The sequence below is a fragment of the Polypterus senegalus genome, chromosome 4 (genome assembly GCF_016835505.1).
Source record: "Polypterus senegalus isolate Bchr_013 chromosome 4, ASM1683550v1, whole genome shotgun sequence".
NCBI lineage: Eukaryota > Metazoa > Chordata > Cladistia > Polypteriformes > Polypteridae > Polypterus > Polypterus senegalus.
The window spans coordinates 66,541,759-66,555,057 of NC_053157.1; the positions used below are offsets into that span (position 1 = coordinate 66,541,759).

The following is a 13,299-nucleotide window of genomic DNA, read 5'->3' on the forward strand; positions in this document are numbered from 1 at the left end:
GAAAATAAAGACATCTGTATGGAGAGTAGCCACATTACTTGCCCGTAGGGTTTATTACGATTAAGTGGTTGGTAAGTGGAATAACTAAAAGAGTTGGGCTTTTAATTGTACAGCAATGACACCCATGTGTGTGTCAGTGCTGGTGACAGTAAGTTCTTAAGTAGAGAATCCTATAGAATATTGTGAGATATATTAACCTTCTTAGGTGTTGCATTTTATTCCAAAAAAAAAAAAAAAAAAAAAAAAACACATGTAAAAGGCATTGCTTTTTTGGCATGAAAAATTCTCAAAAGTATAATAACACAAATGATAGTAAAATAATATGAAATGAATAATAAAAAAATGTAATAATACTACTGCTACTAATGATGCCTAAACAATACATAAACTCTAAAATAAAGTCCTTTGTGTGGTAAATTTTAAAGCATGGTGAAAGACAAAACCCATTGTCACAGTCGGGACAATAATAGCGCATTTCTTTTCACATTTTCTTTCTAGATCAATTTTTGAACAGCACACTGCATGGGTACAAGTTGGATTCTGGTTTTTTTTCCCCTGTTGGAGGTATATAATCAATAAAATTTTTACCAATAAGATGCTCTGGATTGATCCATGATGTGCTGGGTCTACCAGGTCTCTTTAGCAGTAGTGTGGATGGACGGCAATGATTTGTTCTACAAGCTGGCATGTAAAATTTGCATGAGATACAGTTTTGCCAGCTTTATTTTTGTATGACATGAATACATTCTAAATGCACTGTTCCAACCAATGACAAAATATCTTTTTTGTAATTCTCTTTTCTTCTCATAATGGGATAGAGAGTCAATTCTTGATTTGCACAATCTGCCGCCCATCGTGCTATTGTAGTCGACCACAGCACAAGGCTTCGTAACCTGATTGTTGCCTTTTGCCTGTATAGTGACTGTAGCTGCATTAATTACAGTATAAGACGACAAACATATTTTTTGTCCTTTCATTTCAGTGCAAGCACTTTATCCTTTTGCCAAGCTACTAGCACACCTCGCTGTAATTTAGCTCTGCAAAACTCTTTAGGCATGCCATGACGGTTGGGACTTACCGTTCCATATGCGTCACTCTTTTTTTTGCAGCAAAATGTCTAATAGCTCTGGCAAAGTATAAAAATTGTTCATGGTTACACAGTTACCTTGATCCAGCAGAGCATTTATTAAAGTCAGCATCTATGACATAGCAACACCGTACTGATCTAATTTCTGATCAAACATTGTCCCTTTCCCTGTGTACTGAACCAAATTCCAAATGTATCCCATTTTAGATTCACAAAGCTTGTAAAACTTGATGTCAAATCTTGCTTTTTTTGACGAGACGTACTGTATCCATGACAGTCTGCTCTTATAAGCCATGAGGCTTTCATTGATGCTGACATTAGAGTCTGGAATGTAATTGCTCTGAAATTTTGCTACAATGACCTGGTATATCTCCCAAATTTTCTTAAGTTTGAGTGCTGGATGGGTATTCTCATCAAAGTCTTCATTGCTGGTAAAGTGCAGATGTTTCATAATCGGTGAAAACCTACACTCAGACAAACTTCTCCAAAGTTGCCAAAGTTTTGTACTTGGACCAGTACCATTGCTACTCAGGTTTTAATACAAGTCCTGGCAGTATCAATAAGCCTAAAAGGGCCCAGATATCATCAGCAGTTACTTGTTGCTATCTTTTTGAAAGTGAAAACTGCTTAGGTGTATGGTTATTTGCCTAACACTATTCAGCATAACGATTCATCTCGACAACAATTCTGTCCATCACGTCAACATCCAGGAATCACGACAAATAAGTGAGTGGATCTTGGCTGTCAACGTCCACTTTAATTCCTGGCTAACCCACAAAATCAAAATGAGGTGGCGCTGGGTCAACAGATAGCCAGATGCGAGCATCAATTTTGGATTCATCAGCATCACTTTCGGGCTGACTGTCCATTTCAGTTTCACCAGCTGAGGACAGATTCACTTGCTCTTCACAGTGGATGAGAAACTCCTCAACATCACTGCTTGTATCACTAGTGACAGCACGCAACACCTGAGCTGCCAAAAAAAATTACAGGTGACAGGAGACGATGCATCGATATCTTTGACCATGTGATGCTTGGACATAACTCTTATGAAAGACCCGCCTATAGCATTGCCCATGTATAGCTCAGAACTCACGCTGACAGCACTTTTACAGCCTGAGTGATCCTGGGTTCTAACGTCTACACAAGATGCATCTGTGAACTCGGGACTAATGCTTGTAGCACAGTTTTCACAGCTCAATTAACACTCGGGTCTAACACTGTGGAGGCCACGACTTCAATGTCTATGTAAGCATATTTAAGTAAACACTCATAGAATATTGCAAGATATATTCTATATTGTCTATTTAAGGATATTTGTGTGTGAATGTGAAGGAGTTCTAAGTAGAATATTGTGGGGAGACTGATAATTAGGCTTTTACCTGAGGCTCTGTCAACATGTTCCGTATGTGTATCTGGATGCATGATAAACTTAAGGTATGACAGTAGACTAACCTATTAATGGACTTAGGAAGTCCTACAGAAACCCAGGAATAACACAATGGGGTCTTAAAAGCCACACCCACCATTCCTTCCACTGAGGTAAATACAAAACTGTCCTTTTCTTTCTGCCACACAGAAAAGTAAACCAAAAACAAATTCAAGCTATTCTGGGCTCTCACCTACCCCTATGACATAGTCTCACCACAGCACCATTTGCATGTGTCTCAACTGGATAGACAGGCTAATGTCCGTGGTCACTGATGAAATCTTTCTGGTATACAGCAGCCCTGTGGACTCCTTTGATTTCCTTCTTTTGTGTATTTCTTGCTGTACTTTTGCAAAATTTGCATGGATAAATAAGCGCTCTATCATCGGTCTTTCATGGGGATGATGGATGCTAAGACAATCACACTTGTTGATTATCCACAACTGTGTACTCAAACCTCTAAGCTTTGTTAATTACTTTTAACTGCATCTAATTATACTTTCCTACAATTTCAGTGGATCAAAACTTCAATAGCATCAATTTGTTATTCCTATCGACACCCACTGCATTGCTGTCAGCAAACCCCAGGGCTCCCCTTGCTCACTATGATGCTCTGCCTTTTAGTCAGCATTCCCCCCCCTACAAACCCCCCCCTTCAGATAAGCATTAGCCTCCCACTATGCTGAAATTCTCTTGTGATAAACTTCTCTATATTAAACACTATGTCCAGAGGATATGGCCAGAACTGGAATGTTTTTATATAAAAAAATAAATAAATAAATAAAAAATACAGTGACATTGCAGGTCACCACCATCAGGCTGTGACTGGGAAGATCATTAGTAGAATTTGTTCTGGAATATTCTGCTCTATTCTTGGGAAAAATGGTGTCAATGTGCCAAATCTGCAATATACTGAAATGAACTCTGGATTTGGATCTGTGCACAACAAACTCATGGCCAGTAACATTGTCTTCCTTAAAACAATGTCTATTAATGGCAAGACACTCATATTGTTTGAATTCATTATGAACTGCAATCTTGATATATTGTTCCTAACTGATCTGTGGCAAAAACCTGATGATTTTGCGTCTGTAATTGAGACAACTTCATCCAGTTACATTTATTTAACACTGGCTCAGATTTCTGGTCAGGGAGACGTCTTACTGTAATTGTTAGATCTGAACCAAGCATCCAAAGAATAGCAACTGAATGTCCATTGTCCATTAAGTTAATGCCTCTAAACTGTTAACAAAATCTGGTCTGATCTTACTTTTTGTTTGCTATAATAATCCTCCAAAATTGAATGGATTTTTTAAAATTGATCTGACTGAACTGCTCACTCAGCTATGTTCTCGTTCACAGTCAGCCATTCTTGTGGTTCATTTTAATATCCACTTTGCCATTCCTAAATGTACGCTGACAAAAATAATTCTTATCACTGCTGGACTGTTCGGACTTGGTACAGCATGATGATTTTCCTACCAACTCTGGTGGTCACATATAAGACCTGGTCAGCACATATGACCTTTCTATTGACAACAATTAAAGCACTGATTTGAGTCACTGACCATAGTGCGGTGCTTTACACGATCTCAATGTTTATTCCTGCTCTTAATTGTTAACGTCAAATTTTCAAAAAACCTTAAAAATAGCTGTGCCTCTATCCTTGCTGGATCTAATTCCTGTCTTGCCTTTTTCCATCCAATTTAGCTCTTTGTATATATCATCACTAAAACTCAGCACTCCAGTTGGCACTAGATAAAACAGCTCCTTTAAAAACATAGGGAGGTCTTTTTCAAGCATTCAACTGCGTAACATAACTCAGCACTACAAACTGTTAAAGCAGCTAGATGATGCATTGAAACTGTATCATGTAAGACTTGCCTAGCTGTGCATGCCCAGGCTTTCTCATCAAAATGCTGACAAAGATGCACTAACTGAAGCCAAGAATGCCTACTACAGCAGGATGACAGACAGTGCCTATGATAACCCAAGAGTTTTGTTTTCTATAGTTAATAAATCACTTCAACAATATCTGGCCCCATCACGTCTTCTACTGACCCCTGTGGAAAAATACCGTCACTTTTACCATCAGAAAATTAAAAACCTAAATTTAGCTATTACAAGTACATCATCCTTTTGTATTTTTCCCTATCTTTCCCTCTCCATCCAGCTACTTTATTAAATGTAATGAAACTGGTGTAAATTTGGGTAATCATCTGCTCTGTAAGAGGAGGCCTACTACTTATGTACTGGACTCCATCCCCACCACATTTATCACATCCCGCCTTCATGTCATAATCTCAACTGCTATGAAAATAAAAAAATACATCCCTTGACACATGGAGTTTGTGCCAGCTACTTTGAAAAATGCCTCTATATCCCCAATATTAAAAAAGTCTGGTCTTGATGCTGACAAACTGAAAGATTTTTGAAGTCTTTCACACCTTTTCTGTCTAAAGTTCTTGAGCATGTGGCACACCAACTCAAAAGTTACTAAACATATAAAAAACTGATGGAACCCTTTCAGTCTAATTTCAGAGCATTATACAACTGTGAAACTGTTCTGCTTTGTGTAATAACAATTTGCTTATGGCAGCAGACTCTGGGCAAACTAGCATATATTAATCCTGTTAGACCTCAGTGTAGCATTTGATATTGTCAAGCTTCATATTCTACTGTCCAGAATGGTGAACATTCTGGTTAACTCTGACATTGAACTCCGGTGGTTTAAATCATTTGTGACTCATAGTGCCTTAAGGAGCTCCTTATGTGACTTGCCTATCTACAGACATCTGTTGTTCTGTATCTATGTGCTTCCCCTTGGCTATATAATTCGTAGTTTTCAACTGGGTTATCTTTTTATGCACATGATACTCATATCTATTTCAGTGTTAAATGTAAAAACGTAAAAGTTAAAAAAATGTTAAGAGAGTCTTCTCAGCTTACAATTTGCCTTACTAAAATTAAAACCTGGATGGAAAATATCTACACTGCAACAAAACTGAAGTCACACTAACTGGTACTAATGCTCAACTTAAGAAAAAGAGCTAATTTTCAATTACTCTTGGTGATGTCCTCAGAATTTCTTCATCTGTTAGGAATTTTCATGCTATTTGATTTCTTCCTTTCTTACTGTACCCAAATGAAACACATTAAGAAACTTCCATTCTTCCACCTCCATAACATAACCCAGGTTCACTCATTCCTCTCCTTTTTGGATGCCAAGAAACTTGCCTATGCTTGTATTACACCCCACATCAAAAATCAACTACTGTAACTCTCTACTGGTTGGTACCCTTCTAATCTGGTATCAAAGCTCCAGCTGGTTCAAAATTCTACTGCAAGAGCACTTACACAGATCCGCAACAACAAGCACATAACACATTCTGTTCTGCCTACCTGTGTCTTATATGATTTAATATAAAATTCTATTACTAACCTTTAAAGCTTTAAATGGTCATGCACTGGACTACATCACTAAGTTCCTTTCCACCTACTAAGGTCCACTGATTCTGGCAATCTTGTTGTGCCCCAAACTAGCCTGTGCTTTAAGGGCAGTACAGCCTTCATCTCTTATGTCTCTTATTCTAATTTAAAGCATTGTGCTTCCTGTATTTATCTTTAGTGTTTTATGCAGCTATTGTTTACTGTATTTCCAATGTTATATACAGTATACCCTGTTTATTTTGAATTTCTATGAAGCACTTTGAGCAGAGTTAAGGCACTATATAATAAATATGAAATACTCTCAAAAATTGAACTTGTGTTCATTAAGATGAAAATGCATGTGCAAAACTTCATATTGCTCTCCAGTTAACCAACCAAATCTTAATTCACAGGTATTTTCAATATAAAGTTTACAATTAACTTTTCACTTACTCAAAACAAAATTTACATTTCAAGACTAAAAAAAGTATACAGCCCTATATCCAAATATTACCTCTGACTTGAAGCTTTTTTCAAGTATCTCATTCTTACTGGTGCTCTTCTCTGCAATATAACAAAAATGTAACAGTTTATGTTCAATAAATACACTTTGGCTGAAACAAATCCGCACTCATACTTAACACAATCACCAACACTACAGTTACATCTTAAAAAATAAATAAAAAATAATACATCTAACAGTTTCAAAAGCCGTATATTTGTACAATGGCTATTAGCCAATAACCAAGACGTACTCATTTATATTAAAAATACAATTTTTGAAAACAGATGTGTTTTTAAAATATGCTGGCCAAATACATATTGTGGCGAGTCGCTGGGGCTGCGATCCGGCTGAGACACCTGGAAGGACCGGGAGGTGGCATGTACGTCCTCCAGGCCACAAGAGGGCAACCACCCTGGATCAGAGAACCACCATGGGAGAAGAGTGAGGAGGCTCAAGCCCATTGGGGCCTGTGGCCACCGCCAGGCGGCACTCCAAATTTCAGAGGGCCCAGGAATGATTTACTTCCACCACACCCAGGAAGATGAAGGAAGATCCCTCCAGGGACGCCCGGAGTGCTTCCGAGTGCTCTCCCGACACTTCCACCACACCAGGAAGTGTTGTCAGAGGGAGCACCTGGAGCACATCTGGGTGAGAATAAAAGGGCCCACCTTCCTACAGTCTGGGAGATAGAGTCAGGAGTGGGAGTGGGACAAGGCTCCTGTGGAGAGAGGAAAGGAGGTCCAAGGACAGAGACAGAAGCCCAGAGGAATGGTGATTGGTGTGAGGAGCAGTGTGTTGTGCGGGACTGTGTATCTTGGAGACAATAAAAACGTGCTTTTTTTTTTTATAAAGATGCAGTGTCTGTCTTGCGGTGTTCGGGCATATCTCACAATATACATTACCATACAAGATAAATGATATAAGACCATTAAAATTCTGTTTTTTCAATTAATCTTTTTATTTGGAATGCGACATGTGAACACTTCAGCCAGTTGTGACAAGCAACTTTAGTCAAGTTTCTCTTGTATAAAATTCTTGTAATCCTTTGGGCGTGACAGGTGGAAGCAGACCTTAAGGGGAGATATAGTCTCAGTTTATAGTTGTCTTGCAAACTACATTTTGCAGAAATTCAAATGTTTGCTTTAAAGGAATACATCACACAAAAATTGTATTTTTTATGTTATTAATCCCATGTGGTTTGTAGTGATGGCTAAGAAAAACATTTTATCTGATATTTTCATGCAAAATACAGATGCTTTTGACAGAATGGGGGCCTATGGCGAGTCATGTCTCATATTCCACATGTGTCATGATCCAGTTGTACATTCGCAACTTCCAAAACATATGCATTTTGTGTTAAAATATTGTTAAGCAACTCCAGAAAATGAAAACAGTCCACAAACAGGAAGCCCATTTATACAGGATCACGCTTTTGAATTGAAGACCTGCCGCTCTCCCTGATTCATTGCTCAAGGGTCTTGTCTTCAGACATAGAATCACTTCAACATTACTATTGTTACATTTACACCTTTATCCAAGGCAACTTAAAACATTTATGATAGAATTGGTTACATTCCTTTGTGGTTTTCCAAATGGAGAACTGGCAAATGAAGTGGCTTGTTCATAGTCACACATTGTCACCAGTGGGATTTGAAGCCACATCCTCAGTCCAAAGCCTTAACCACTACACCACATTGCCAAACATACGTGTTAGCACAGTGCAAACATATGTAGTGTAATAAAGAAAATGTACAATTCCACCTCTGTAGATGTAACACGAGAAAATACCCTATACGTTACCGGTCAAAAGATTTAGAATGCCTCAGTTTTTCCACTTTTTCTTCAAATCTAATCAGATTTAAGTACAATGAATGACCTAAAATGGTGAAAAGGTAAGCAAGCAAGGTTGCCGAGTTGTCTACATGCAGTGTGTGTTACACTGGTGCCACTATTTCAGGCCACGGCATGAAGCAACAGAGGCCTGAAATAGCGACACCAGTGTAACACACACTGCATGTAGACAACTCGGCAACCTTGCTTGCACATACTCCAAGCAGTGCTTCAAATATTACCAAACCTTGCAGGACTATGACATGTAATAGGTATGTGAATTCACATAGTGTAGAGGTTCATGGAACATAAAACACAGTGACATTTGTCATAAATAAATATTTTATGTTGATTTGTGTGTGAAACCATTGCTTTGTGTTTTTCAGAAAACAGTTTTCTGAGATAGATTTTCAGCCTTGGGGCAAAAAGAAAAAAAAATAATTAGCCCTCAAAGAGTTAAAGTACATTAAGCCTTGCAAGTTGAAGCAAAAAATTTGCGCAGGTGTCCCAACTTATGTTAATTAAAACCCCACTATCTGTCTTAAAGCAAGAGTTGGGACAGACTATGTTACTACACCATCTAGAATACACTTGGGCAATATTACACGGAAGTTGTAAATGCCAGTGATAATGGCAAGAAAAGGGCATTAAATGAAATGAGAGAAAGCACTATTACCCTTAGAAATGTAGGTCTTAACAAAAAACTCAAGGGTCAGGGAGTATGGTGTTCTACACAATCCAAAGGCAATTGGAAACTGCAAGAAACTCTGATAGGAGAAGATCAGCTTCAAACACAGCTTAACAGTGGTTGAAAAAAGCAAGTCTCAGCTTCTACTGTGAAGAGGAGACTTTGTGCTGCAGGTTTCACAGGATAAGTGGCAGTAATAAGGTTGGGAGCATGCGCTGATTACAGGGTGTTTCTGCACCCATCACACAACAAACCACCTGGATTGGGACCAGAGTGCAGCCGTGCAATGGATGACACCTAAGCACCACAACAGAACAGTGTGAGAATTTTGTACAGTGGTTGGAGTGCCAATCCTGCCACCAACCCTCAAGGTTTCCCTGCATGTTGGAAGACATGCTAGCAGGGCTGGATGCAGGTTAATGTCATATGTATGGAGCAATTGCAGGTTAAGGGCAACCATTCTTAAAGGACAAAATAGGTCCTTGAAATACTGGCTGTGGAGTACTGCAGACTGGAAGAAAGTGGTGAAAGGATGGTTCCTCAGTGTGTGACACCAACTGTCAAACATGGAGGAGGAGGTATGATAGTTTGGGGTTCTTTTGCTGGTGGCAGAGTTGGTGACTTGCGCAGAGTGACTGGCATTCTGAATCAAAAACTAAAAAAACTGGTGTCCTTAAAATGTTTGACCGGTAGTGTACATGCCATAAACACCTTTTGTGAAACTGCACAAAAAAAACTGCATCAGACATTCTGCATAACTGCAAACAGGAATTTGTAAGCAATTCATCTCTCATTGATAATACACAAAAAAAAAAAAACAACTGCAGTACTTATTCTCGGTGCAATACATGGTATGTCATCTCATTTCAAACTGCTTTTCCTGTTGATGGTCACAACATTTATTAAAATACTTTACAATAATATTCTCTAAAGTATCGATTTTCTCCTACTCCTCTCCTCTAAACTAATTGCAGGACAGCAAGGATCTAGGCGCTAGTAGTAAACTGCAAAAACTGAATCTTTTTAGTTTAAGTAAACAGAATTTAACAGGTAACAGAAGTGTGAAAAATTAAAAGGGCAGTTATTAAGGAATACCAGCTGTTATTTTGAAACTAGTTCTTCAATAAGAACAAAGTAGTGCATAAGGAATCTGATTAAGAACAAGCGTACTAACACTGGAAAGTACAACTGATAACATGAAGTAAACTAAATCGTGCCAACATTTTATTTGCACATCTGCAAGAATATCATACTTGTAAAACAAATTGCAATGGTACAAGTAAAATTCATTGCGGCTACACTCTCAATACTTGCTTTATCCAACTTGGGGTCACCTGGAGCCAGAATGTATCTTGCCTGCATATGGCACAATGCAGGAAACGGCCCTGGCCAGGGCATCAATCCATCATAGACTGCACACTCATACAACAGGACCAATAATGATGTCTAAAAGTTAATAAAATACTGCAGCTGTTGATGAGAGCTACAGTATACCTGTATGTTTGAAATAATACTGAGATCTTTTCCGTCTACAAAATTAAAGTGATTGCAAAAAAGATGAAAATTCGATGGTCATGGAAGTCAATCAGTACAATACCATTTTATCAGGGTGGCAGGTTTGTAAAAAAAAAAAACAACACAACAACAACAACAGAAAAATAGATCAAGTTATCCATCATTGCCAATTAAAAATTATTTTGGAAGTAAAACAATTTGAAGGTATTTAACATTAACTACAGGTACAAACAAAGGGGTCTTTAAGTCAATAAAATCCCACTGCAAACATTTTAGAGAAAGGTGAATAACGTTTGATTCAGATTTAATGCCTGACCAAATACAAGTTTTTTTTGGCAAACAGTCAGCAAACCTGCATCGATTTTCCCCACTCTGCCTCACAAACTGCAAAGTCACAAGGAATCTGATCTTTAAAAAAGGACTAAGAAATATACATTGCATGTTTAAGATTTTATATAGAATCAAGTGTACTGAAATTTATATCCAGTTACCATCATATGCTTCTTCCTAAAATGAAAAAGGACAGAGGAAAAGTGACCAGAAACGCAGGTCAGTATAGTTTAAGGGATATGTTTAACAACACTGACAAGACAGCTCAACCAAGAGGAAAAAAAAAAAAAAAAAAAACAAATGGATGTTACCCAGATAAAAATTAGCAATAGCGACAACAAAACATTCAGGAAGTTAATGAAGTAATAAACCACAAATGATGTTTTCACGCTGGGTAACGGGTACCTGTCTACCATTGCTGGTAGTTAAAAAGCTGACAGGTGCTGACCAATGTTCCTTGAAATGACAGTGTGTGAAAAGCAAGCTTTATATGAACACGACTGAGACCGGAAGCAACAGCTAAGATAGGCTGAGACTGGCAAAGATACCGAAGAAAACTTCAGGACAAATGCTTCGGTCACAAGTAAGGCAACAGATAAATTTAATATTTTGGTATCTATGGTCTTTCACAGGTAACATACCTAGTGTGAGTGTACTAATGTGTGTATGTATATGTATATACATATTACAGACACATTTAAGTACTGATTCGCCTTAGTTGTTATCTCACCTCTGTTTGCAAACAATGTTAGGGGGAGACATGTTCGTTTAAGTAAGTCAAGCATTTCATGACGCAGTCTTAGAGAACAATGACATTTGACACAGGCCGCACAGGAGAACACCGCAATAAAACAGAAATAAAAATCGAAACTGCAGGTGCATTTACAGAAATATTTCAGCTACGTTTACGCTGCTTCACGAAGTGCCTACTTTGAAAAGCTTACATTTGTAAGACGCTGTTAAAATAATATACTGCATACACTAAACTGTTCCCTGCCACATTCTAAAAATAAGAACGTTATCAGATATGTACGGAAGGTCCGAGCCGAACAATAAAACCATTATGGGATATCCCATATTTTTTTCCATTGTGTGGTTCAGGATTTTAGAGCTCCCGTAGATATGGGTGATATGAAGGCGTTCCTGCAACAGATGATATTTTGCGTTGTACTGAAATAATTAAAAATATTCAGGACTTGTCAGGCTGTATTCTAGTGATATATTAACATGTCACAGTGTTCGCTTCAATTGTTGGTGAGGTAACAAACAAAGCATTATACTGTACTGGTACGCAAAAACATGCATACGCGACGTTACTCGTTATATACACACATATGCATAATCCATGCAACCTTTAAGGATCACAAATCGGAAAAGTAGAACACGGGCTTTCATAAAAAAAAAAATACTTGGCTTTGCCGCACGATTGAATTCACCCCGAGAACGTTAATTATTATTGAAAATACGGTTAACAGTAATGACAGCATCTTTACTACAAGGTTCCTGCATTCGTTCACTTCTTTTCGCAATCAAAAAGACACACATTCTCAACAATAGCAGATCTATTCACGGGCAAAGGTTTCTCTCAGGCCTCATTCGCTGCAGATAATCCCGGCCGTTACCATCGATCCATTAGAACATCACTTACTAGAGCGGGCAGCGACTGCATCCCCTCCGACATCGTCTGGCTTTGTCGTCCCAGCGTTTCTACGCTCAGCGAACCTGACGAGTCGAAAGGCTGGACAATTTACTCACTATTACGTTAATTCAGCGTGTCTACTAGTATTTCCCAAAAAAAAAAAAAACTCGCTACTCTCGGGAGTCCCACACATACGCTCCCAAACAAAACCTCGCGGGTTTTTTTTTCAATTCTGCGTAACAGGCCTAAGAACCATACGGAAGTCTAAACACGCAGGGTGAGGGCGGAGTCGTTTCTAACCAATGACGACACCTAGCAATCCACATTGAAAGGCATTGGCCATCACCCGCATTGACATAGAATTACTAGACGCCGCATGACCAGCAGCGTCGTACGTCAACGTCGCCGCCATATTGCGAGTGGCACTACTGTCACATGAAGTAAAGGATAAAGATGCCTCACGCATGTGCTGCTTGGGATTGTACAAACCGCTGTACGCTCCAAACCAGATCCCGGGGGATTACATTTCATTTTAGCACTCAAGGTCACCTTACAGTAAAATTAAACAACATTAGTAAAATTAAAACAAGAGAATAATAAATCAAAAAGCAATAACTAGCAAAAAAACAGATACAGTAACAGGCAGTAACAGGTATGTCAGTTTGAAAGTTTTGAGGGCAGTTTTAAAATGTGTTATTGAATCGAGCTGATGTATATGAGAGGGAAGAGAATTCCCGAGTTGAGGAGCACTATGAGAGACGCTTGAACTCCCATAGACCAGAGTTTGATATGTGGTACAGAAAGTAGAGCTGAGTGAGCGAGAGGAGTGTCAGGCTGTAGGTGATCA

The 13,299-nt window shown here is 38.6% G+C and overlaps 1 protein-coding gene across 2 annotated transcripts in view; it reads right to left on the reverse strand.

Annotated features, from left to right (window-relative positions):
- LOC120527411 overlaps positions 1-12,721 on the reverse strand; it is a 183,769-nt gene extending 171,048 nt beyond the window's left edge. The window contains exons 1-2 of one of the 2 annotated variants that reach the window (XM_039750794.1): positions 12,462-12,721; positions 6,460-6,509 (exon numbers count right to left, since the gene is read on the reverse strand). In XM_039750794.1, coding sequence (XP_039606728.1) covers positions 6,460-6,509; positions 12,462-12,494 — 83 coding nt within the window. In that variant the 5' untranslated portion in view covers positions 12,495-12,721. The remainder of the gene's footprint in view (positions 1-6,459; positions 6,510-12,461) is intronic. The other variant, XM_039750795.1, reaches the window with a different exon arrangement.
- Positions 12,722-13,299: the final 578 nt, after the last annotated feature.